Genomic DNA, 26,224 nt, shown 5'->3' with positions numbered 1-26,224 from the left:
CGGCCCCGGCCCCGGCCCGGCCCCGCCGCCGCGCCCGCCCATTTCGTGCGGGCGGTTGGCGGGGAGGACGCGCAGAGGGCAGCGCAGCGCCCATGGCCGCCGCCAAGCCGCTGTCGCGCTTCTGGGAGTGGGGCAAGACCATCGTGTGCGTGGGGCGCAACTACGGCGAGCACGCCAGGGAGATGGGCAGCGCGCCGCCCCGCCAGCCGCTGCTCTTCCTCAAGCCCGCCTCGGCCTACGTGCGCCAGGGCTCGCCCGTGCTGCGGCCCTACTACTGCGCCACGCTGCACCACGAAGTGGAGCTGGGCGTCGTGGTGGGCAGGCGCGCGCGGGCCGTGGCGCCGCACGCCGCCATGGAGCACGTGGGCGGCTACGCGCTCTGCGTCGACGTCACGGCCAGGGACACGCAGGACGAGTGCAAGGAGAAGGGGCTGCCCTGGACCCTGGCCAAGGCCTTCGACACCTCCTGCCCCGTGAGCGACTTCGTGCCCAAGGAGCGGATCCCTGACCCGCACAAGCTGAAGATCTGGCTCAAGGTGAACGGGGAGCTGAGGCAGGAGGGGGACACGTCCTCCATGATCTTCTCCATCCCCTACCTCATCAGCTACATCAGTGAGATTATCACGCTGGAGGAGGGCGACCTCATCCTGACGGGGACGCCCAAAGGCGTTGGGGCGCTGGAGGTGAACGACGAGATCGAGGCTGGCATAGACGACATCCTGTCCATGCGCTTCACCGTGGCGCAGCAGACGCGGCGCTGCTAACGGAGCGCCCGGCGGGACCGCGGCTGCGCGGGAAGAGGCGCCGGGAGGCGGCCGGTGAAGGGAGGCACGCGCAGGCCCTGGGGTGTTCAACACCGGCCTCTTCCCCTCTTGCCAGAGGGGTCCCCCTTCTTGGGGGCCCCTTGAGGTCCCTCTTCTTGGGGTCCCCCCTCTTGCCAGAGGGTGTCTGGGCTCACCACAGGCGCGCACCACAGACACGGGCACTGTTTGAACGTGGGGCTTTATTTGCACAACTGATGCCAGAGAAGCTCAACAAATCTGTCTTGTACTACTTGTTATCTCTGAATTTTCCAAATACATTCTAAATTCAATGAAAATTATAATTATAAAGGTTTAATTTAGTAGAATTAACTTTTCTTCAGCTAAGGCCCTAGTAAGCTTTTTAAAGAACAATTATCTAAAAAGATCATTACAGAAGGCCCCTTATGGGGATTAGTAACATATACTCCCTCCTTATGATCTTACTTAGCAAAATCCAGTGACAACAGCATTCTGTCTCAATGAAGAAATGAAGAAAAAAACTTTTTTTTTTTTTTTTAATTGCCCCGGCGATTAAGGAGCCACGTAGTGCGATCTTTTTCCTTTTCGCAACAAGCTCTGACTTGCCTCCGTAGGGTCTGCCAGTTTGCATGACAGTACATTCACTTTCAGTCCTGTTCTCCAACTGGGTGACAAAGTAAGCTGTAAAATAAGTCAAGTTCTTGGGTTTCATTACTAAAAAACACTTTGAAATTTCTTATTTACAACCATCACACAGCATGTTTAATTGACAGATGTGGTTATACATACTCTGTATTTTTTACATAAATATACATAATGTCATAAACCTGTCATTACTGAAGTAAAATGTTTTACATTTTACTGAAAATAGGGATAGAGAAGATGGAGGAGTAAGAAGTGTTCTGTTAAGAAGGACAGATTTAAAAATCAGTTTAAAAGTCAGTTTAGAGATGCCCTACAATGGGTTATGAAAGGGGAATTCTGATCAGTGTGAAGTAATACCTCAATGTATCTCCAAAAATTCAGGTCAAGGAGGAAAAATACAGGTAACTAAATAATAAATATATGTTTTAAAATATCAACTAAGCATTACTCTTGGAGATACTGTTAACTTTGACCATTATAGCCCTACAGCCCTAGAAATCAGTGACTTCAACTTTATTATATACAAGTTCTTCCAACATCAGTGCCTTAATCAGTATTGACTAGGAGCTATCTGTGTCTTTCTTAGTTTTCCTGAAAGGGGCCTGCAAATCTGATCCTGCAGAGATACCATCTGGTGCTGAAATTGTGTTAAAATAGTATTTGCTTTGAATATTCAGAATATGTACAAAAATAAAACTTATTTTAAAAAATCCGGTAGAACTGACATGCAATTTTTCAATAGTAAGTATACTGCCTAATTGGAAACTTCCATTGTTTATTGTTAAATACTGACTTTAAAATAAATCTTGCTTCGTTCCAAAAGAAGGTGCCATTTCAATGCAGTCTTCTTGTCTTCTGTTAGAGTTAGGAAGTCATGGACCTATTAAGGACATGATACCACAGAACATTTTTTCTGCATATAGCTGTAAAAACCTCCAAAACAATGAGGAGGAAAAGAGCATCCTACTCATTTTAATACATTTCTAAATTGTATTATTTTTTCGTATTGCATAGGAATTGGTGGGATATACAGATCAAGACAGACAGGCTGATTACAATAAATTGTAGGGTTCTTGAGAAGGAAAGTTACGAATATCAACTGTTCTTAGAAAAGTAGAAATGAAAATAAAGTGGTATCCTTAATAGGCTATTCATTCTTTCATTTAACATGTTTCTTCATATTAGTATTTATTGACTCTTATTTTTGATTACTTAAAAAAGTATATGTGTGTGTCCATATGAATATATATATATGCATACATACATACATCATCTTTTAAAACAGTGTATGTTTTATATGTGGAGAATGTTTAAATATATTTGTAATGTTCATCAGGCTTCACAGCTCAGGTCAGACCAAGGCAAAACTAAGGTGCGTGGACTCACTGTGCAGCCCAGCGCCTCCTCAGCTGCGCAGTCGGACAGGTACCAGGAAGGCAGAGTGCCCGAGTGGTCGGACACGTTGACCAGTATGTCGAAGCTTGTGAAGGTCGCCTTGGCGTCTGCAGGGAGGTCACCACAGAACGCGCACGCGTTCGCCGCTTCGTTCACCACGCAGCGGCATCCTGAACTGAAGCACATGCACCATTAAAACACGCAGGCAAGCGCTCATTGCTTGAAACTGTTCTCTAGGATTCAGCATTTCCCAAGGGATTCTGACAAAATTCTTCATCTTCTGCACTCAAAGCCCACCTAAGACAAAATGGTCTCCTCCTCCTCTCCCCTGAGACCAAAAACAGCTAGTCCTTCAAAAACTCAGCTGCTTCTGCTCCTCCTGAAACTACACAACAGATGCTCACAGAGCATTATCCAGAGCCATCTTATTACTTCTTTTCTGGAACTAGACTAAAATATTGTTCAGTCTTATTTAGATCGGGGGGAGAACAGGATAAAACATTTTAGTACAAATTGAAAACAGGCAGCTGCTTACCATCTTTTGCGAATAATTTTAGATGCATCATTATCGATGTCCAATGTAGAAATGAAGCCATAAATAATGCCATAGATGGGTTCAAGTTTCCCATCATTTTGTAAAGCTTTTGCTTTCAGCTCTTCCACAGTATAAACATCAACTATAGTCTCCACTAAAAGTTAAAATACATGTTAACTGTGTCTAAAATAGCAGCAAACAACAGCAACAACAGCAGCAAACAACAGCAAACAACAGCAGCAAACAGCAGCAACAACAAAAGCATTTGAAGTTAATAAAAAGGATTTAGGATTTGACCTAAAGCACCAGAAAAGCCCCCAAGCACTTTTCTTTTGGAGCATGCTTATGATTCAAGGACACAAAAAAAAAAAGATTAGTCAAATCAGGAAAATATATGATATTTAATCCCTATATGTCCCCCTCAAAATGAATTTTTGACTAAAAATTTCCCCCTCCTTTTTTGTTATTTACTCAAGCCACACAGAATAGTCAGACAGGCTGCAAGATGGATGAAAGCACCTGGATCCTTACTCACAGTTAGTGAATTCTTTTGATTGTTCCTCCATTTTATTGTCCAAAGCTCCTGATTGTGCAGTCTCTTTTAGGAAGCTGAAGAGAATATTTGCTTCTGCTGTGTCTGAAAAATATATATTCAAAAAAAAAAAAAAAAAGTAACTTGTCCAAATGATAAAATACTTCTACAAGTTTTTTTGGGGTTTTTTTTTTTTTTTGTTGTTGTTGTTGTTGTTGTTTTTTTATTCTGCTAGTACCAACATCATGTCTATGTCAATTTTTGCAATTCCATACTAGGAATGACTAAACAGACTAGGAATCTTTAAGATTGACATAGCAATAATTGAGCCACACATGATACAAGTGCATTCAGTTGTGATGGCTCCTTGGGAAACAGGCTGTTAAAAAGTGGAAGGGGAATAGCAAGTAAATATCCCTTGCTGCTTGAACTATGGCCATTCTCTTCTTCTGATAACTGTTATCTACAGAAAGTGCTGCCAAATGCTGAAGGTAACTCATAAGCAGACAGCTGTTACGAGATTAGGCTAAGTTAGATGGAATTTTATACATCTCTATGCACAGATATGGCTGGCTAAATTCTGCATTTTGAAAGGCCCACAGTTATTGTTAGGTTCACGAAAATGCACATGAAATTTTGAGAATACTTAACAGATCTCACCTGGATTAGTTGTAATAATGGTTTTTGATATCACAGTGGCAGTCATACAGTTTCTAAATTTGTCAAAATTTATTCTCACATCCGATGCAAATATTACTAGGCACAAAAACAAATATCATGTTACTTTAAAGCAAGTATCACATTAAGAACTACAAATAATAGCAAAAATATCAAAACTAGAAAATGATACCTGTTTCTCGTGGGATCCAACTTTGTGCAAGCTGGATAGATTCATTATCCCAACTAAATTAACAAAAAAGCTAGTCAGTCAAAACATTTTGAATCATTTTGGACATATGTGAAAAATAATACATATTAGCTTTATGTCACTAAGGAGCATTTATCTGCCTTCAAATTACTAAATAATACAGTTATAATTAGTTGGTCAAAGGGGACACTGTCCCCTTTTAATATGTCCATTCAACTGGCATGTTGTGGATACCCAAAGTCATCTAGTTTGCACCCTGTTGCTATGCATTTACTACTGATCTAATACAGTCCCTGGATTATTCCATGCAGGATAAAATAAAGCACCGTGAGGTTGTTCAAAATGATTAAATGGAGCATATACCTGGAAAAATAACATGTCTATTTCAGAGCTTTGAGAAAAAAAATCTAACTAGAACAAATCAGAGTAAAAAATAACTGCTTATCAGCTGAGTCTTTTCTGCAGGAACAAGCTGATTGCTCACATCCCTAATCCAAATGCTCAGCCAGCTTTCTGCCACTGGAATCCTTGCAACTGTGTGCAGTCAAGCTAGACTGAGGTCAGTGATGTCCCTCAAAAATGATAGCTTGATGGCGAGGTCCCTTGAAACACCTTATTCACATTTCCTTATAAGTCTGGAAAGTGAAAGGATGGCTGAAAAATGTCAAAGCTTTTTCTTGTTGTTTTCTTTCTTTTCAATTCTTGGGAAATTTTAAGGTTTTGTTTGTTCTACCTTCTACCTATAGCTCCATGAGCAAGAGGCATTGCTTACAGAGACTACAGTCTGCTTTTGAGAGCCCCTCAAATACACAGTCCTGTCACTGCATAGCAGCCCTGAAACAGAAATATATCTCATCAACATGGCTCAAAGCAACTGCTGCAGATTTGTATGGTGGCAGCTCAAGGACTTGAAAACTGCACATAGCACAGATGCTTGGTAACATCCATGTGCAGGAATTGTGTTAAACATTGCATGGATTGATAACACAGTTTTATGATTCTGACAGGCAATGCTATCTCGTTATCTGCATTTAGTGAACAAAGGCCATTGCAACCAGTAAGCACTAAACTCTGTGCAAACTATTCCCTCAGAGCCTTGCATTTACCACACAAACCAGGCTTGCAGCTGTGTGCAAAACGCAGACGGTCTCGGGCAAAGAACTCAGTCATTTATCCATATCATTGGCAATACTTATAATGCATTTGGAATTATGCTTTATTTTGCCATTCATGAGCTAGCTGTCTTACAGACATTACAGACAGGTAATACATATCCAAGGCCTTTCTATTAAATCTTTTTTAAGTCTTGGTTTGATCAATAATACTGCCTCATCACAGCAGCCATCCAAAAAAACCTAAATATTTTAATTAGAAGACAACATTATATCAATAGTTTAAATATTATTTCTTTACCTACTCTTGTATTAATTGATGTATTTTAGTAATTTAAAATACATTTTACCATACTATTGGAAAAGACATCTCTGTTTCATCAAACAGCTTTACTTCACACCTCTGACCTTTTCTTTTGTCTGCAGTGACAAAATACTTTGGCTCCCCAACCTTTAAAGAGTAAGACAAGCAGTTACTTTTCCTCTACTCTGCTAAACATTCTTTAGAAGTGATAAACTAAAACAGAAGAAAACAGAATAGCTGGGGAAAAGCTCTATTCTCCACCAAAAGAAGGAAGTTTAACAGTAATTTTACTTTAACAGAAAGGGACATATAAAAACCTTACATATTTGCAAGGTATGCACTGGAAAGCTGACTCTATGTAAAATATTGTCTGCTACACATGATTTCAAAAAGATAAACAATCTAGGACATTTCTAGTCCCTTCATTTTCCCCTGCTCTTGCTTATGAAACTTATAAGTAACTTATGTGGTTATTTAGCTGAATCAAAGTGATAACTCATCTAAATAAACAGAAAATACTAATTCCGGTCCACTATGAGTCCAGAAATCCACATTCATACTTAGGTCAATTAAGTTACCAACACTACATTGGAGAAAAACTGTTTATTCTCATGTGGCCCTTTAACTTACTGACATTACAGCTGCAAGTACATTAAGGATCCTTCCATTGAGGCTTTGTCCATTTGCAACGATGTCGCCCAGTGAATAATAATCCTGAGGGTCCTTGACAGGCAGATGCAACAGAGAAAGCAGCTTGGTGTCCATTTCATAAGCAGAGCAAGTTTTGACCACTGAGTGATTTTCACTGATCAATAGTTTGTAGCAACTAGACAGTATATACAAAACAAATGGCATCAGCCAACATTGCACTTACCAATCTACAAAGTGCAAAATATGAATTCAGTTCACATGCAAATAGAACTGCTACTTTTTCTTTGTGATTTGCACTACATTTACTGAAAAAGTTTGCCTTAATTTGTTTATGATTTTGTAAAATTAATATTTTCCTCACAAGAAAAATTAATTATCATACACCTTATACTTGATTAGTATTGAAAAGGAGCACAAATTGCTAGCAGGGTACAAAATACATATTGATAAGTCTTTCAGCCCTTACCAAGTAACTTTCACTTTGTTTTATGCAATTCATGTAACACCACACTTGCAAAATGCTGCATCACATCAGCAGTAGGGCAGCAGAGCCACAACCATCATTCAACACTACCTGGCTTCTGAACAACAGATAGCACCGTTCAGCAGTCAGCTGAGAATTACAGAAAACAGCGTGTGATCTTTCTGAAAGAGCTACCAGTCTATGCTTTAAGTTTACCTAGGAGTTACAGGGTTGAACTTTTCTTCCCTTTCTGCTTCCTTTGTCTGGACTAAAGGATTTTCAATTGCAACTAAAACAAAATATTGATAAGTAGCATTAGAAAACTGAATATATGTATAGATACATAGAAAAAGAGAGAGAGAGAGAGAGAGAGAGAGAGAGAGAGAGAGAAAGAAAAGCAGCTTTGCATAATGCCCATTTTCCAGGTTGGCTAGGTTGTGTGTGTGTGTGTTTGCGTGTGTATGTGTGCGTGTGTGTGCGTGTGTGTGCGTGTGTGTGCGTGCATGCAGGCAATTACTACTGCTAAGCGTTTTCACAATGAAAAACACATCTGTCCAGGCAGCTGACATTAGAACGGATGTCTCACAGGAATCCTCAAAACATTTAATGGAAACAAAATGACACAGTTCTAATATAGAAATTCTCTATAGCTATGAGTTCGTCCAGCATCTCTGCTCCAACATCCATGGGCAGTAGAGTCTTTTTTATTAAGTTTGCTAAAAGTAGAGACTGTAAATAAACACAGTACTAGTGAATTTTTGTTATAACTTTATAAACATTCATAATAACTAAATGAAGGCATAAACACTGAATTAATTAACAATATTTTTCACAATTTAAAATAACTCAATATAATATAAGAATTTAGAGCAGTTAATTATATATAAGCTCTGGGTAGCAGGATTCAGAGGATTTATATAGAGTCTTTTTGATGACATTTTTTCTGATTTTGCATCTAAATTCTAGAAATCTTTTTCCTTTCCTTTTTGTACTTAATTGAACAACTTGTTTCCAATTATCCAATTAGACTGTTTCTGAGTCCTCAGAAAACCACAAAAACGTAACAGTCATTTACTGGAAAAAAAAAGACACATTAAAACAGAAACATGTTAAGAAGCTCCAACTTACCACAGTCACCAACTCTAAAACTTTCTGAAAGGGATCTAATATATTCTTCTCTGCCCCAAGAATTTACATTTATAAAATAAGTTGGTGAATCACGAATAGTAAAACTGAAGGTGTATCTTTCAGATCCAATGTCTGCAAAAAGAAATAGCGCTATTAAAATTCATTAGCACAGCTTGGTTTTAATCAAGAATACGTAATAAAGCTATTATTAGGAAGCTAGATTTTGCCATAAATTAGAAGCATTAAAGAACATGCTACCCACATGCTGGTAACACCACTAGAGGTCAGCAAATTTTGCAGTAAGCACACTAGTTTCATGAATGGAAACTACTGCAATTCATGACACAACTGTACAGGCATTACCTTAGTGTGTGTGTGTGCATATATATATAATGTATATATGTGCATAAATATATATGTCTTAGCTTTAGGCAGCATCATATAAACTTAGAGGCCTAACGCCAGAGAAATAAAATACCTGTATAATGTTTAATACAGAGCAGGCCATTATCATATAGATGGACAAATACTTAAAAAGCACTAAGAAATACGAGAACAATGTGAAAAAATGTAATCAGCCAATTTTTGTAGTATGAAGGCCATCTTTAGACTGCTATGCTCATGTATGGAAAGAATATGGTGACCACATCTCTAGACATAGCACTGTCTAGACAGTGCTATGGGATTTACAGAATAAAACAAGGTGTTTCTGGCCCTATGAAAACTTCATGATCAAAGGTGCGTCAGAGTGCTGAAAAATGCTGTGCTTCTCTTTCTCCTTCAGCTAATGAAAAAAAAAAAAAAAAAGAAAGCCTTCCATGGATCATACTGCATTATACTAATTATTATTTTCTAGTTATCAATTAAAACTATATAGTAAACTGCATACAGACACAGCTTCAGTTTCTAATTAAATCAATGTAGGATTTCAGATGACACATTAACAATATATTATTCCCATTTTTTTCTTTAGGGATATGCAATAATATGAATCTGATGTTACTCAGACCAGAAATTACTTATTTGTTTCACTCCTCAAAAAATCCCCTTAAGATTTCTGTTTTAGGAAAGCATATGAAGAGGCTGGAATCAAATCCAGCAGTATTTATATTAAATGTGTGTTCAAATTGGTACCATCTTTTTCAGATCCGGAGGCTGAATTACAAAATCTGAATCTGAAACATTTCCATGCTGGAGTTTTTCAAAACAAATTCTAAGTGATAAGGTTTGGCCAAACTAATGCTGCTTTTCTTTCTTGCTTTTCCTCTCCTGGCCCCAAAAATATTTTTGCACATTTCTATCCTACACATTTTGCAGTAAGAAGTCTGCTTATCATTTAATATTAACTTCAGTTACACATGCTAAACTACACTGCGTAAGAAAATGAAGTAAATACACTTAAAAAGGACTGTACTTTTTCTGTCTGGAAAGCCTCTGACATCTGTTTTCCCAATAACCACACCGATTACATTCTAAAAAATAAAAAGATTATAGAATACAAATATTAAACACAGATGTAGATGATAAATTAGATTTCATGGACTTGTACTCTATTGATAACAAACATATTTCTAACTGGTAATAATTTTAATCTATTTATTCCACAATATCTTATGAACTAAGAGCTAAAATCTAAACATTCAATTTTAAAAAGTGACTATTAAAAACATTAAAAGACAAGGGGAAGATACCAAATTCATCCCCAAAACATTCAGTTTGGGCTCTCCTAAGGCATTCCCTCCTCAGGTAAGCAAAAATACTTAAAGTCCTTTCATGCTCTCTATAAGGGCTCAAATCTCCTTAAATCTACTATGAAAAGTCTGCTGCACAAGACTGATTTCAAAACTGAATGTCCAGGTTTCCTGAACTATACAAAAATAAATAAATAAATAAATAAATAAAGCCTAAATTAACAATTTCCGCAAGGATTATAGCAGTGTGGCACTTTAAACAGTGTCCACCTAAAACAATATACAGCTGTGCAGTATATTTGTTAAATAAAGGTCCTCTCTAGCGTGAGAGCACAATCGTGCTGATCTGGGAATTTAAGAACAAGGAAAGATGGTATCATAAAGAGGACTCCAAGGGGAATCTGATATTGTAATACTGCATAAAGACAGAATTAGGGAGACAAAGTCCTGAGCCTATCGAGATACTTTCCTCTTTCACAAACCAGTATCATAAATTTATTCCTCATCAGGTTACCCTAATTGTTCTGAATTTCCGATGATCCTTCCGGGGGCATAATGCATATATTGTAAGTACAGATACTTCCGAAATAAATGGAGGGCACCACATCTCTTCCACTTCATAGACACACTTGCAGTATTTCCTCATTTTCTCGTTTCAGCAAGGGAATCCCAAAAGTCAGGTACAACTGCAGCCATTTAATAACCACCAGAGACCACAGACTGAATTTTAGACCCATTCACAAAAGCAGAGCAACCCAATTGACTCCCTGAAGCTGTGAGCAAAAATCAGAGCTCCTGTTTCCAGCTTGCTCTCAGGCACTAGATGGAGCAAGGTAGCTGTCCTATCCTACAGTGAGTTGCATGAATTCACTGAAAGGACATACGTGTACAAAAGTAATTCTTTGAATCTTTCTTCAATAAAGCACTTTCCATCTGTCAGCAACATATAGTGATTTAGATTCTGGTTTTAGTTTTCTCTTTTTTTTTGGTTTTGTTTCTTAAACAAAAACTTCCTTTCAATTAAACCAGATTGCAACACACCCTCTATCTCCCCGCTGGTAGAAGAACTGAAAATTAGGATGACATGTCACATGAATTAAGCTGATCTAAATCTGCAATTTCCAAAAGAGAACATCTCCCATTTCCCTGCTGTAAATATATTTATCTCCCTTGGGTCTGCACCAAGCCAGCATGGCACAGGAGTTGAAGGAAGTGATCTAGCTAAAAACTATTTCTAGAGGGCAGGAGGCAGAAAATCTTTCAGAGAAATCTTCTCCTTGATCGGCTTATTCTGCAATTTCAACAACACAAGCACCAGTTCCACCCAAAGGGGAGCAGTGGGACACGTGCTTGGGACAAGAGTCTAGGCCATATTGCCTTTTTTGGCAAGCGCATTGCTTAAACCATGAGGCTACACACTAAGACACTGCAAATGTCTGAGACTCAGATCTATTTCATCGACTTTTTAAAAATAAAGTGCAAAATAAATACTGTGGCATTAGGATACTTAAAATGACGTATACTCAACTATTTTACCCTCTGATATACATACTCATCAATCTATGACCAGAAACCGGGGAGCTGCTTTTATATAAGAATATTTATTATGTGTTGCTAGTTGCAATACTCGATTAGTTTTATTTGTATAATTAAACATTTTAACCAAGTTAATGGGTCATTGTGTTTGGGAACAACTGTGAATTAACAGAACTTTGCTGAAAAACAGAAGTTTATGAAAAAGTCAGACAGAATATATAATCCTATTGTGTGTATAAAACTCCCTCTCCTCATTCATCCCTTCTCTATGATTTTTGTGTCCTTGTTTAAAAGAAATGAGAATAAAGTACTAAGTTGCATCCCTCTCGAATAGAAAGCTGTGGGAACAGGAAAACTCCTTGTTTTCAACTCTCTTTACAAGGCATGAGGACTTCCGTGGGACATACAGCCCCACTTTGTGCATCAACTTCAAGTTCTATGGAGGGACACGGTTCTAACACGGCCCCATAGCTCGCGGTGCAGCCATGTGGAAATGCAGCCCTGCTGTTTTGTTCTCCCAGCTCCCAGGCCCGGCATCTCTGAACGCTTAAAAAACACGTTACCATCATCGGCTGCACAAGGGTGGGAAATGCTGCAGCAGGGAGAACAACATAATCCTCCTCCCACTCTAAAATATAACCTTTAAGAGCAAAGAAGAGAAAGTTGGGTGCCCCAAGACTTCCTATTTTTGATCTAAAACCCAAAAGAGAGGGGAAAAAATACCGTGTTTAACTGTGTACCCCATCCTCCAACTTTTATTTTAGTGAAGATAATCCTTACTCAAATCAGGACAATTTAATACATCTGCATTTGTGCATATCCAAACACATGTAGAAAACCAAATTTTGCCTTTTGTCGAGTTCACTCCTTGTAAATTTCTAAGTTTAAACCTTCACTTTCATCCTACCCTCCTATGCTCCCATAAGAAAATTCTCAGCTCCTAGCCTGACAACCGCATAGCCTATTTTTTGTTCCAAATAAAGAAATATCAATAATTCCTTTTGATATGCGAGAGGTTTTTTTTTTTTATATACAGTCAAAACACCATAGTACTCGAGGAGTGTTTTGTTTGAATAATTAAGGCCTACATTATTTCATTCAGTGGGATTGAGCACACAAGTAAAGACTGCAGGATTGGGCCTTATGTTCATAGCTTGCTCTGAAAGACTATTGTAGGTTACCAGATGTATTGTGACTACATAATGCTGACTCTGTACATGCCTTTACTAATTCAGCACTCATTTAAAACATTACAAAGAAGTCTCTGATACTTTCAGACCTTGAATTGTCCGGTCAATATCTATAGTTGTGGTATCCACATACTGTGGACAAGAGCAGCATCAATTTTCATTTTGCTGGTTTATACACAAAGAAGGGAAGGCAGTTTATATCTAACAATTATACTAATGCTATTAGTATCTAAATTCATGTCAATTACATAATTTTGCAGTAATGTAATACAGTCATATACAGTTTCATTTGAGAACAAAGGTACCATGTCACCGAGACCTACAGGATGAGCAAGATTTGGATGCAGATCTGAAAGTGCAACAAAGTCCTGTGTTGAACTGAAATAAGCCATTCTTTATCTGCAATTGGAGAAAACTAACTCAGATTAAAATAAATAACACTTAAAACTACTCATAACTAAAATAACAAGTTATTTTTTAAAACACAAATGTTTTGACATATTTAGTGTTTGTCTTTTCTATAAAAAGAACATTTCAAGTCTTCTAAAGTAGCAAATTCCTTATTGCTTACGTTGGATACATGAGAGCTACAATTTTACTATTCTATCTATGCTTCTTAACTAAGTGCCTGGGATTTGTTTTAGTCTTAAATGACTATTAGCAAGAGCTTCTGAAAAATATTTATCCACCCTTTTCTCCTTCGCCTTCTGGAAGGTCCAACTGCATTTAATGAGACAGTTCATATACAAAAGGCCATTTACATGGGGAATAAAAAGTGTCAAGTTGCAACCTCAATGGAGTTTTCGAGCTTCGTATTAAACTGCTTTTAAAACGGGAGTCCATCCCTTCCTCAAAAATTGAAAAGTTTTAATTTAAAAAAAAATCAATTATTTTCAGACTGCCAATGTAGCCTTAGTGATTAGCCTTAGTCACTGCTGTGAGCTACTGCACACCCAGGTCCTCTATTGATGTCAAAGTTGGGCCATGGGAGCTTTGTTAGCTTCTCTGAATACCTTTTATTATTTACGTATTTCAATTCCACAAGCGTGCTGAGACATTAGTGATATTTAGCAAATAGAAGCCAGGTTCTACTTTCTGTAACAAGGACCATCAAGTTGTCCAAATCTCAATAAGCTAATACTGAAAAACTGATGATATTTTTCAGGAGGCATTTGTTCCGAACACAAAAGTCTGAGATAATTTGAGCTAACCTATACCTGATACCTCATGTGTGCGAGTTTTTAACCAGTTATTAGACTTTAGTGTGATAATCTGTGACAGACTCTGGCAACTAAGTAGACAGCAGTCTATACTTTTAAGTGTAATAAGCAGCTATGTGAAAAGGCAAGCACGTTCTCTAAAACTGAACTGAAAACCCTCAAGAAAGCTGTCCTGTTCATTTTCCTCAAAGCTGCTTCCATCGCACAGAAGAACGTATGTTAATTTATATAAGAAAAGTCACTCTCACCTACCCCTCTGAGGCACGCCAATATCCTTGCCTCAAAAGGAATATTGCTGAATTATTTACCTCACACCACAGTTGAATCAGGTTAAGGAAAATAAGGCTGGGAATGCATTTATGAGAGGAACATTAGGAAGGGAACTAAAGACTTAAAATGCTACAGGCCCTGGCTGGATCAACTGCAGCGTCCCTCAGTACCACACATTTATCCTCTCCTCAAGGCAGCAGCGCAGCCCTTCAAGGGCGCCCAAGGGAATGTTCTCTCAGCACCATCCAGGATTAGCCCGTTCCCTGAAAGGACAACATCACAGTCACAATAAAGAAAGATAAATATGAAATACACAGCGTGATCACATCATCAACACATCTCCAGGTGTTAATTACCACCAGGTGAGCCTGTGTCCCCAAGGACACAGACTTGCATGCACCCGCCATTTAGTGTTCAAACCCTCATTTGCAGGCACGGAGGAAGCACCTTAAGGGTTAGAGGGTACGGGGAAACCTTCACACCCTGCCCCACCTGCAGCCCAGGGCGGAGGAAAAAGCAGGAGCCGAGGGCGGGGAAAGGGAGCCCGGAAAGGAGAGGGAAAACCCCAACGGGAGGAGCTGGCGGCTCGGGGCGGGGAGACGAAATGGCGGCGGGCGGGAAATGGCTTCGCGCCCGCCTTAAAGGGGCAGGGCGAGGGCGCCAGGGTGGGGTGTGTTGGTTAGGGGGTACTTGTATCAGTCAGGGTGTGCTTGTGTGGGTAAGGCAGTGTGTAACTGCACACACGTGCACAGGGTGTTGGTTGTACCGGGAGGGAGGGCGGTCAGAGGAAGGGCACATGTGAGAGGTGGGGAAGGAGGCTGTTTCCATGAAGCAAATGGTGGTTTTAATTGCACGACTTGCTTTATTTCCCCTCTAAATGCCACCAAACACAACCCAAAATCAAAAGAAAAACAGAATATTCATGTAAAGGCTCTTATATAAATAGACAACAGGACTCACCCCAGAAGGACTAACCTGAAGACCTGAAACCCAGCACGGTCAGCCTGGATTTCTTCTGCAGTTGGGGCCTGGGTTTAACTTGTGAATTTCTGTAAAACACTGAGATCTTGGGGTTGGACCTGATCCGCCTCCAATTGCCCTTTACGTGTCAGGCAACATCATGTTAAGATTTATGAGCAAATTTTTTTTTTGGTAGTGCCAAGAAGAAAAATAAATAAATAAAGCTGCCTATATTTCACAAATGAATTAAAATGCATGTTTTAAGACATTATTTGTATTGATTTGATCACAGTACGCTTTTTTTTTTTTCAGTCCATGATGGAGGCTGGAGCAGACCATTTTGCCCATTTATGTTGCATATAAAATTATTCAATGAAAAAAAAAAATCAATACTCTTTGCTTCTGCACTGTCTTTTTTTTCTTTCCACTCCCATCCATGATTTTTTATGACCTCAAGGTCAGGACTATTGAAGTTTTTAGTGCAACCTGGCAAATTCTCTGTGTTGCCTCTGTATTACAGGATCTTTCATTTCTTCAGTTAAGCAGCTGAAAATGGATACCGCCGGCGCTCTCATATTTATTGGGTCACTAAAGTCCCCAATAATTATGCCGTGCTGATGACGAACGACATGCCAGGGAGCTGACAGCTCGGGGATGTATTTAGGTCACCTTTAGGTGGTAGGATGTGGGACTCTGTTCCCTAGGTTGGAATTCTCCAATAAATAGACCAAACATGTGGCCGTTTCTCTCTTAATCCTGTTGCGTTAATTACATCAAGCTAATGAACAAGCAGAAGATAATTAGCATGCTGATGGGTTTCCAATCAAGCGAGAAGGAGGGCTTGTGGGAAATGCTTGCAGAGACCTGGGTATCCTTCTTACCACCATGGCTGCAATGTAAAAAAATAAGGAAAACTCCCCAAAATGAGGTCTGCAGCATTCCCATGGCTGTAGAGGGATATAAAAGCAGCTCAAAATGTACAGGCTTGAAGTCTCAACTTGGTCTAACATCTCTGCAAGTTTCTGACGGGACATGAGCACCTTCATAACTTCAGTTTGCTGAGCTGAACGAGGGACCCTTGCTCCAGCCAGCGCAGACCCCATTTCCTCTGGGTTTCGCTCTTCTCACGTCGCAGACACCAGGGCAGGTGAAACCTGAGGCGGCCAGCGGCATCTCGGCCGAGGCCGCGGGCTTTGTGTGGTTTCAAAGCCGCCAGAACAAGGGTGCCGTTGTGCGCCACGCCAGCGCGACCGCAGCCTCAATGGACGCCTAATGACGGGCTGGTTGGGCCTTGGGCTTTGCTCCCCGCTCCCGTTTTCAGCGGGCCGCCGTTGCGAAGAAAGCCGTGCTTTACTTTCCCATGATAGCTGCTGCGAGGAAGATGTTATCGGGAGCGTCTCCATGGGAGGAAGGGCAGGGAGGGATCGCATGGCGCGGAGCTGCGCCGGGCCGGCCCGCCACACAAAGGCATCCAACGTGAGAACGGGGCCCTTTCGCTGAGATGCTGAATTCCAGACTTGCAAATGCTGAGACGGGAATTTGTTCGATTTACCTGTCCCACAAGGATGGATTTTGCTGTTCCTATAGCACTGGACACCACAGGACAGTCAACGGTGCAGACCCTATAATTGACTGCTGACAAATAACAACCTTATTGGTGCTTATAATAAACAGCCACCCTACCTTGAATCTATTTACAATATCAACAGCTTCCCCAAGTCAAGGATTAGTACTATAAATACTGCAGGGTGCCTGCAAAACAGTTCCAGAACCAGTGCCAACCCCTCCAAGGAGGGCAACCAAATAAAGTCTCTATTTTCCTCTTCTAGCCCTTGAAGACTGGAAAGGTCTGAGTGATTTTAACTCTCAGTCATCTGGGCAGCACTTAGTGCTCTGATGGCTCCAGTCTGTGATTAGCAGGCTTGCCATCCGCAGCTGCAAATTGAATGGTCCCTGCTAATTAGGTCTTCCTGAATGGATTTATTTAAATTACACTCATCAGTATGGTCAAGGAGTGCAAATGGCATTTTGTAATTCGCTTAGCAATGTGTTATGTAACGATGAGTATTGTTTGCATGCAGGGGAAGCTGGACTGAGCTCAACAAAAGTAGGGGTATTTAAGACAGTCTTATCTTCAAAAGGATCTTCAAAGCTCCAGCACATCAAAATGTTTGCTCTATCTTTTATGCTTTTACTGGGTAGACTCACTTAATATTTATACATTCTTAGGACCAAAAGAATCTGTAAAATGGAAAGGCCAGACCTGTAATTTTATGTAATTGGCCTGAGTGAATGCATTAAAAGCAGCAAATTATTAAAGGTATTCACTGCTCAATGGCTTTAGCCGATACCTGAACTGGATGAGAATCGGCAGCGCTGATGGAGTAATGAGGGACGTTTTAAGCAGAAGTGAGGCAGGTGCTGATGCAGCGAACAGGTGCTCAGTGCATTCGTGGATATTTAATCCAAGCCTCTCCCTGTCACCATAGGGACTTGCTGCCTGTCTCCTCCTATACCCTGTGTCCCCGCTCCTGCTTCCCTGCTCTGGAGCCATCCCAATGCTGGTGCCAGTGGGTTTCCGTGCTCTGAGCAATGCCACAAGCTCCTGCAGCTTGGGAAGCTGTGGCAGGGTGGGCATTGCTGCAAAATGAGCAGGAATGGGAGCCGCCCGGGTGCCGCCAGCCCTGCGGTGGTGGCTGCTAAGGAGGTTAGAGTCCTCCTGCTCCACACCCAGACCGTTCATTGCTCAGCAAGTTCAGATCAGACCTATTTCAAGGGCAATTAATGCCTTCTGCAATGTTAGTGCCATGGTGGAGCTGAAACACCGTGTCTCACAGACACCGAGGAGGGCAACAAGCCGTCAGTACTAGCCCATACGTCAAGCAGCCAGCACAGAGTTAAACAAAAACTCTGTAACTGAGATCTAAGATGAGCTGAGATAATCTAATTGTTAAAATTAAGGAACCTATATAGTTTCAGCAAACCACTTGCAAATAAACATGTCCCTGAATTAATCTTGTTCTCTGTCTTTATTATTGCAGCAAGTCAAACAAAAGGACGCACTGTTGCACCTTCCCTTTGCTTGCTTCCCCGTTCACAGGCTGCTTTGCTTTTCCAAGGATGGGCTTTGCCTCTCTGCCGTTTTACAGACATCAGCCTGCTCTGCAGCTTGCCCGAATCTGCAAAAAAGTGCTGAAAATTGCTTCTTTTGGAGCCTCCGGGCCATGTTGTAGCCTTCAGGCTTTAGAGAGTAAATCCTCCCCCCACGTAATTCCAAAATAATTTCAGTGAGGTCAGCGAAATTATTTGGATTTTCATCACTTTCCCTAAGAGCAGAATTTCCTCCGCCCTCTATGAGCAAACTAACGATGAATATTTTCCAACAAAACATCATGAATTAGAAAATCCAACAATTAAAAATAGTTGTAATGACAGCTCCCTAGCACTGGGGAAAAATGCTTGGGAGGGGGAAAAAAAAAAAAGCTTTAGAATTGCTTGGCTGCCATTCAAACATTTTCAGCTATTCAAATCAATGAAACCAAAACCAAATAAATTATATCTGCATTTCAGTTTGAGAAACAGGATACTCAACAGCAGCAATTAGAACATATTGGGAAAGTGTCTTCCAGAAACAAAAGTGGGGGAAACCACTCCCAACCTTGTGCTGTTCTGCTGCTTTAGCTCCCAACCGGGTCTAAAACTCAGGCACTTTCACGATGCCCAAGCATAAGGAAGAAAGCTTAGGATTTAACTCTCAAAGACGGATGGAGGAATGGTAAGGGAAAACTGGAATTTCTGAGTAAATAAGATTTTTTGCTCACCGCAAATTCAGAGAATAGAGCAACAGTGAATCCAAATGATCAGTCCAAACCCAACTTTCCAGCATAAAAACAGGCTGGATTTGCTGGCTGCGCCCCAGGCCGGTGGCAAGCGTCGCGGCCAGCAACTGCCTCCGGACTTGGAATTTTTCCTCCATTAGAAAAACCAAACTGCCCCCGACGTCTGCCCAGGACATGGCCAGAAAGGGGCTTTCTGGAGAAATCATCCTTTACAAAAACGAACACTAGAGGTCAATCTAGCAGCTTGTCCCGGAAATATTTATCCCTGGAATAAAGCCTTTTTCTGTGCGCTGTACACCTCCCTAACCACATCCAGATCCAGTGACTTGGCAAGGCGCGTCGTGTCGAGCAGCGGTTTGCTCTGTTCTCCCGACCGCGTTCCCGTTCGCTGTGCATTACGATTTCCTTTCTCCGGGCTTTGCCTCTGTGATCGCTCACGGCGCTCGCCAATGCACTTAACTATCCGTTTATGAAACGGAGGGGGAAATTGGTCCTTGCGTGCGTAAAAACTGCCGGCTGGATGTGTCCCGATGCAATGGGCTGCGCTGGATTAAAGAGGAGTGCGGGAAGGCGGGCGCGGGCACCGCTGCGTGGCCCGGAGCCCGAGCCCGGCAGCGGCCGCCGTTGCCCCAGGGACCCCACCATGGGTTTATGACTCTTAACACCCGTTTGGGTCCCCTTCAAAGCGTCTCCCACCTCGTAGAGATGTGGGTGACTCCGTGACCTGCGCCCAGCACTTGGGCACATTCCTCCACTCGGTGTATTATGCACCACTGTAAAATCCCTTGGATCGCTTGTGCGTAATACGCACAAAGAGGAGTTTTTCTCACTAATCTGTAAATGCCCGGCCTTGGCTTCAGTGAATTCCCTCCTCCCTCATCCCCACACTTCTCCGCTGGGAAGCAACATATGGAACCGCCGGCCTGTGGCAGCCCCCACTGCCCCTTCCTCCGCAGGTCCCTCCTGCCTTCCCCAGGGCTCCTCTCCGTGCCAAGCCGCAGCGTCCGATGCCAATGGGCACCATGTGTGGCCCGGCCCTCAGCTTGGCCTCCAAGCACGCGGCGGCCACGGCTCGGCTCCGCCGGACCAGCTCCGCTGTTGCACCAAGCAATTAACTGGTGGTCCTGATTGATGGCCACGCGGTGCCCGGCGGGGCTGGTGCACCCCGAGGCTGGTGCAAAGAGGTGCAAAGGGATGGGGACAGCAAGCGCAGCCATCCCGGGCACCGAGCTGCCTCCCCGGGCAAAGCGGAGGGAGCAAGCAAGTCTGCTCCAAACACACATCCAGCAAAGAGAGCCTTTAAGCCCAGTTTTTCTCCCGGGCAGTGGCCAGGCCTGCTCGTGCGCTCAGCTAAGCACGTATGTGAGTGCTTTGCTGAACCGCGGCCAAAACAGAGCTCGCCTGTATGACGGGGGGCCGGATCCCGTGGCCGCGAGCAGGCCGATGAGTAACAGCGATGCACACGAGTGGTCTCTGCAGGGAGGGCTGCCAAGTCCCGGCCCTGCGTGATTTTCCCTTCAGCAGCCAGCCGGAGCACGGCTCCATATGGCAGCGCGGCCTCCTCGCTCCGCAGCTCGCCTCCTGCCAGCCCCGCTGTGCCAACGGCACGGAAACGCTCCCGCTCCACCTTCGTGTTAAGATTACCTTTAAAATCCTGCCAAATGAATGCCTTAAAATCCTTCCAGGGAGTTTCTTCCTGCTGCGGCTGCCGCGGAGCCCTCCTGGGGTGAAGGGGCCGGATCCAGGAGCCGGCTCCGGTGGGGATTTGAGATTTTGCACTCCCTGCTCCTACCAAAGCTTTTGGTAGCAACTGAAGCAGCTCTGATGGTTGGGACCATCGGAACAGTCATCTCCCTGGTGGATGCACTAATATCCCCTGGGGGCTGATCCCACATGGCCCTTTTCCCCTCCAAGGGGCCACTTTGGGTCTCTGTCCCCTGGCACCACTTCCTATGAACCTGGAGCTTTGCCTCTGAGGCAGAACAGAGAGGACGGGACGTGTTCGTGCCCGTTGCAGGTGGCCGTGGCCCTGCAGTGTCCCCCAGCCCCGGGACCCATGGGTGGCACCGGCAGCTCCGGAGACCCTCACGGTCCCTATTGCACCGCAGTGTCCTGGCAGCGCAAGTGCAGGCTGAGCCTACGGAGCCCGTGCGTCCCCACGCTTGCATCACCCGCCGCTGCATCAGTACGGACAGATTCCCAGTAAATCACAGTGTCACGGGCGGGTTAATGGCGCTCCTGGTGTCAAGGCTCTTTTTGTCATTCGCTTCCCCCACCGCTTCCCCCCCGCCAGCTCCGCGTGGGCTCCAGACCCACCTCCTCCTCCGAGGAAATGGGAACCAGGCGCGGGGGATCACCCAGCAAGACGCCTCCGCTCCCGGATCCGAGGCGTCTTCAAAGGCGGGCGCGAGCGGGCGCCGACCCTGCTCCGCTGGATCGCGGGGAGCCCTGCGTCACCGCGGCGGGAAGCGCTCCAGCGCGGCCGGGCCTGGGCCTTGCGCTGCGCAAGCGGCCCCGTTATTAAGCTCTATTTTCACGCAGTTACAGCTCTGTGGCGTTTTCAAGGGAAACAACCAGCCTGGCAGCTGGCAAAATAAAGGCTGGAGCAGGAGAGAAGAGGGATGCGCCGTGAGCAGCCGGTGCCCCAGGATCCCTGGCGAGCAGCGGCGCAGGAGGAATGGCCAGGATTGCCAGGGCTCCGGCTCCAGGGCTCCCTCCTGGCGCTGTTTCCTTCCTCTCGTGCACATTTTACCCTGGATGTCAATTGCTTTAAGTCACATCTGCTCCCGGTGCCTGCTGGTGCCCTGCTGTTATTTACACTCTGGAAATAGAGTGGTGGGCAAGGAAATGCACCCAGTCACCCCAGTGCGTTCGGATGCACCTAAGGGTGCCAGGGGACTCACGGGGGGACACGGGACGGTCGGGAAAGTGGGATCACGCTGCACAGAGCTCCCTGGCTCCCTTCGGCCGCGCGGGGCAGAGGGGCCGGCGCTACGCGACCGCCTGGCGCAGAGGAAGCCTCTCCATTAACATATTTAACGTCTGTGGGATTTATTCAGCCCCTGCGAATTCTTGTGCTTTCTCCAGCGGGGGAGAAAATCCACAGGGCGAATCTGCATAATGGTGCCGAGGCAGAACGGGGCTCGCGGGCGCTCCGTGCCCGGAGCGCAGGTGCTGCCACCCGCCCCGGGCGCATCCCGCCCGGATGGCAGCACGGGAACGGGAAGCGGGGGGTATCACATTTTTGGGAGCCTGGCGCCACGCAGGGAGCTGCCAACCCCTCCGCGAGCCTCTTCCTCCCCCGGCTTTTTGCCAGCCCTCTCTAGCATTACAGTATTAAACTTTCATTTTAGCTTTTATGCAGATTTTTTCTCCCAAAGATAAAAGCGGAGGGAGCCCTGGCACGGACCATGTCATCGGAGTTGACAGATGGGGGAGTTTCCAGCAGGGAAAGCTGTTGTGCGCGGGAGGAGGAGGCCGATGGCATTCAGCAGCCCGGCGCAGCCCCGGCTTTGATCACGGGACCATTGAGGGCTCCTTTGCCGGAAAGCGGGGAATTGTGTGGCCCTGAGATCCGCCGGGGGGGCCCGGGGGGGCCAGATCGCTTCCTCCCTCGCGTGGGATGGAGCTGGGAACGGCTCCGGGAGCCCTGGATGAGCAGAGAGCAGCTGGAAGGCTGCACAAGGGGGTAAAGGTTTCCCTTTGGAGCTCGTCCCTGCTGTGGACCAGGCGCATGGGCCCCACGGATCCCTGGAGCCCCCGCTGCAGGGAGCCTCACTCCCAAACCGCTCCAACGTGGCAAAGTGACAGCACCCGGCCGGGAAGGTGCTTTAAGTCCCTCCATGAGAGGCTGGTGGTTGCACAAGCCCCATTCCCATCCCTGCCAGGAGCTTCCCGCTCCTCTGCTGCCCCTTGCACTTTCCCTCTGTGCCGCGGAGCTCCTCACCAGCCGGGATGGAGAACCAGGTGGCAAAACCCTCCTGCGCCAGCTCTGGAGCTGCACTGGCCGGATCCCCACGGGACCAGCTGGTCCCCGTGCAACAGGCTGGATCACAGTCCCGAAAAACTGCAGGCAACCAGGCTCCAATGTCCCCGGGTAGTTTTCCCCTTGCTATAAACCAGCCATCGCTGCTAGGCCAGCCTGTGCCGTTTCCAACCCACGCCAAAGGCTGCTGCTTCGTGCATCGCGGCCGGAGGCGTGCGGCTCCGTCCTCGGAGGCTTGGGAAAGCCGGAGGGAAGAGCGGAGCCCGCGAGCAGGAGCGGTTTCCGCTCGCACTGCGGCGCAGAGGCGGCTCAGCCGCGAGCCCTCGCCCCGCTCCGCGCGGAAGCGAGCCCAGCAGGTTGCTCGCATAAATCACCGGGTTAATCGCTTCAATAAGGCGCGATTGCCTTCCTAAAAGCCCCCGGCTGTGCAAGCCCAGCGCTGCGGCTGCCTCCAGCCTCGCGCCACGCAGCGCGAGAGCCCCGGCCGCGCGGCCGCAGCGGCTCCTGCTCCGCTCCCTCCGTCCCGGCGCGGCCGGCACCGCAGCGCTGCCACCCCACATGCAGCCCAGAGCCCGCGCGTGGGGCCGCGCAGCGCACGCGGTTGCAATTAGGGCTGCCCCTCCCTGCGCAGGCATTTTCCAGCTGTGGGGGATACAGCAGGAGCTGAATCTGAATCCGGATTCAAAGCGGAGCAGCCGCTGGCAGAGCCCATGGTCCAGGCTGCTGCTCGAGAGCCGCGCTTGGAGCCGGGGGAAGGATCCTCCGAGAGGGAACTGGCCCTGCAGCCACCAGGACAGTGAGAAAGCAGGGAAATTGGCTGCTGATCTTTCTTGCTTCTGCTTCCCTAGTTCATCCTGCGCATGGGAAAAAGCCCATGAGCAGGCAAACCTCTTTCCTGCTTTCCATGAGCAGGAAAACCTCTTTCCTGCTCGCATGGGATGACGCTCCCGTGTTTCATGCATGACAGCAGTTTCCTGAGCTTGCAATGGCATCTTAGAGCAGGTTGTAGAAGAGACATCACCCCAAGTTCCAAGCAATTGCTGATCACCTGTGGTTCTCCAAAGGACGCGGGAGCTGCCACCTGGAACCCTCCCCTTGCTGTGTCCCTTGCTCTGGGAATCACCTTCCAGACAGTCTCCTCTCCCTGCATCTGCCCCAATGGCCATTTTAGGTTCAAGGAACTGCCCCCAAAATCATTCCAAGAGGGTCTCAGTGGCCAAAAACCCACAGAAATGGTTGCTGAACTAAAGCAAACAGAAAAACGCATCTAAACCCAGCTGGTCCTGCAAGCTCCACTCCATCCATCCCAACTGGCCGCCACGGATCAGCTCCACCAAGATGTTGACCAAGCTGCAGGCAGAGCAACCGTCTCGCCCTGGCTCAGAGGCGTTCGGCCCCGTTGCAGCAGCCTCCCTCGAGAGCAAGGGCCACAACCCGAGAGCTGCAACCCCAGAGAGCCGCAACCTCAAACCCCGCCGCGAGGACAGGGCCGGGTGTGCTCGGGGCAAGACCCAGGCGACCCTCTCCAGGGCTGCTTTTATTGTCCTGATCTAATGAAGTGCGGGTTCACCTGGGCAGACCCACAAGTGGCTCCTCCGCCAGGCCATGAATACAAATACTTGACCTCGGGAGCTGGGGGGCAGCAATTAGTTTAAGCAGGGGGTTTGTGTAACACTTCAAAAGTCTTAATCCGTGCGGTCAGTCCCAGCACCGTATTTGCCAGGACCTATTGAGTAGTCTTAATGAGTCTGCAAAGCAAGCTTTCAATACATTTTGGGTCGCTTCAGATGCTTTAAATGGCATAGTCTATATGGCATTGTGCGGCTTTAGAAAGGGCCGGGCTTTAAAAAAGTATGGCTCCCTTTCAGGAGGCAGACAGAAACCATCTTTAAACCCGGGACCCTTAACGTTTTGCATATCAATATGGCTTGGGCTGAATGCAGCCACTCAGCTGAGAAATAGGATCACTATCAGCGTTTCCAGGCTTTCACAGGCACTTGGGAAACTTTAAAGCCCTCGGCGGAGAATAATTTGGTGAATGTCGTGGCTGGAAACAAAACCTAAACAAGCAGAGCGCGGTCCATCACGCGGAGCCGCCGGCGAGGCCGACAAGGGGCTCCGGCGGCGCCGACATCCAGCCCTCAGCGGGTCGGCGGACGGGGCACTTCCAGCCCCACGGATCCTTGCTGCTGCCCCGGTCCCCAATGCTGGAATCACTCAGCGGCTCCGACATCCGGAGCTCCTGGCTCCAAGGGCTTCCTGGAGCCCTTCCTTGGAGATCTTCCTTGGAGATCCAGTGACGTCCCCACGTCACATCCCACATCATATCAGGAGCCTCTTTGCATCGTCTACAAGCACCACATGTGGGAAACACCACTGGGGTGGCAAGGGTCCCACCATGGGGACATGAGAGGGGACAGCTCCTCCGGACACACGGGAATCCAAGGCCGGGAACAGCTCCCTCCCAGCACAGGGCACTGGGGAGGAACACAGAGCCAGAGCCTATTTGCAAACAATGTCCCCGAAATGACATAATTAGCTCATGAAAGGGACAAATGCAAGTCACTAATAAGATATCAAAGGTTAATTAAATGTTTCTCCCCCTCTTAATTAAGGGCGAAGTAGATAATGCAATGAAACTAATTTCTGCAGCCTGCCAGGCTGGTGTGCAGGTTGGAGAAATGGCTGAGGTTATTGAGAGGGAGGGACCTGGGGATTTTGCTTTGCTGTGCAAACAAAATCCCAGGCAAATCCCAACAAGGGACAATTCTCATCCCAAGGGCTGGGAATGCCCAACTCTACCAGCTAGGTTGCTCCAGGACCAGCCCCTCTTCCCAACCCCAGCTCCCCTTGGACCTCAGGCTTTGCAGTCACATCGCTGCTGCCCGCAGGCTCCCCGTGCCTCAGCTCTGGCTCCTTCGGGACACCCTGCCCCTTTCCAAAGCTTTCCTTGCGGATGGAGAACCCTCGGCTGACACAGAGCCACCCACGCACCCCCATTCCGGCGACAAGCGAGGTTTATATGAAAGAATATTTAATCTGGTGGGGGAGGAGGCAGGGGCAGGGCGGTCATCTGTGTTTTGCTTTTTATTCCTTAAATATTTCTCTCTACTCCGCA

The 26,224-nt window shown here is 45.7% G+C and overlaps 2 protein-coding genes across 2 annotated transcripts; one reads left to right on the top strand and one right to left on the bottom strand.

The window, feature by feature from the left end:
• The first annotated feature begins 92 nt into the window (after positions 1-92).
• On the top strand, positions 93-2,091 carry FAHD1 (fumarylacetoacetate hydrolase domain containing 1). Its single transcript, XM_026054061.1, has one exon. It carries the CDS (start codon positions 93-95, stop codon positions 762-764), a length of 672 nt encoding a protein of 223 aa, XP_025909846.1. The 3' UTR covers positions 765-2,091.
• Positions 1,323-13,266, bottom strand: MEIOB (meiosis specific with OB domains). Its single transcript, XM_026054070.1, has 13 exons — positions 13,156-13,266; positions 9,830-9,887; positions 8,416-8,547; positions 7,504-7,576; positions 6,804-6,999; positions 6,220-6,320; positions 4,740-4,792; positions 4,550-4,645; positions 3,893-3,994; positions 3,358-3,511; positions 2,814-2,997; positions 2,221-2,307; positions 1,323-1,463 (listed from the first exon to the last, which is right to left on the bottom strand). The coding sequence occupies exons 1-13, from the start codon at positions 13,222-13,224 to the stop codon at positions 1,335-1,337; spliced, it is 1,434 nt and encodes a 477-aa protein (XP_025909855.1). The 5' UTR covers positions 13,225-13,266; the 3' UTR covers positions 1,323-1,334.
• Positions 13,267-26,224: the final 12,958 nt, after the last annotated feature.

Source organism: Nothoprocta perdicaria, unplaced genomic scaffold, assembly GCF_003342845.1.
Source record: "Nothoprocta perdicaria isolate Ctin4 unplaced genomic scaffold, notPer1 scaffold_12, whole genome shotgun sequence".
Taxonomy (NCBI): Eukaryota; Metazoa; Chordata; class Aves; order Tinamiformes; family Tinamidae; genus Nothoprocta; species Nothoprocta perdicaria.
This window is presented reverse-complemented; position numbering and strand designations above follow the sequence as displayed.

Bases quoted from the DNA above. Each gene is read 5' to 3' on its own strand.
- FAHD1 (XM_026054061.1), top strand. From the start codon at position 93: ATGGCCGCCGCCAAGCCGCTGTCGCGCTTCTGGGAGTGGGGCAAGACC.
- MEIOB (XM_026054070.1), bottom strand. From the start codon at position 13,224: ATGGCTTATTTCAGTTCAACACAGGACTTTGTTGCACTTTCAGATCTG. The intron at 3,512-3,892 runs GTGAGTAAGGAT...TTTAACTTTTAG, and splicing joins ATCAAAAGAATTCACTAACT to TGGAGACTATAGTTGATGTT. The intron at 2,308-2,813 runs GTGAGTCCACGC...TGTCCTTAATAG, and splicing joins AGGAGGCGCTGGGCTGCACA to GTCCATGACTTCCTAACTCT.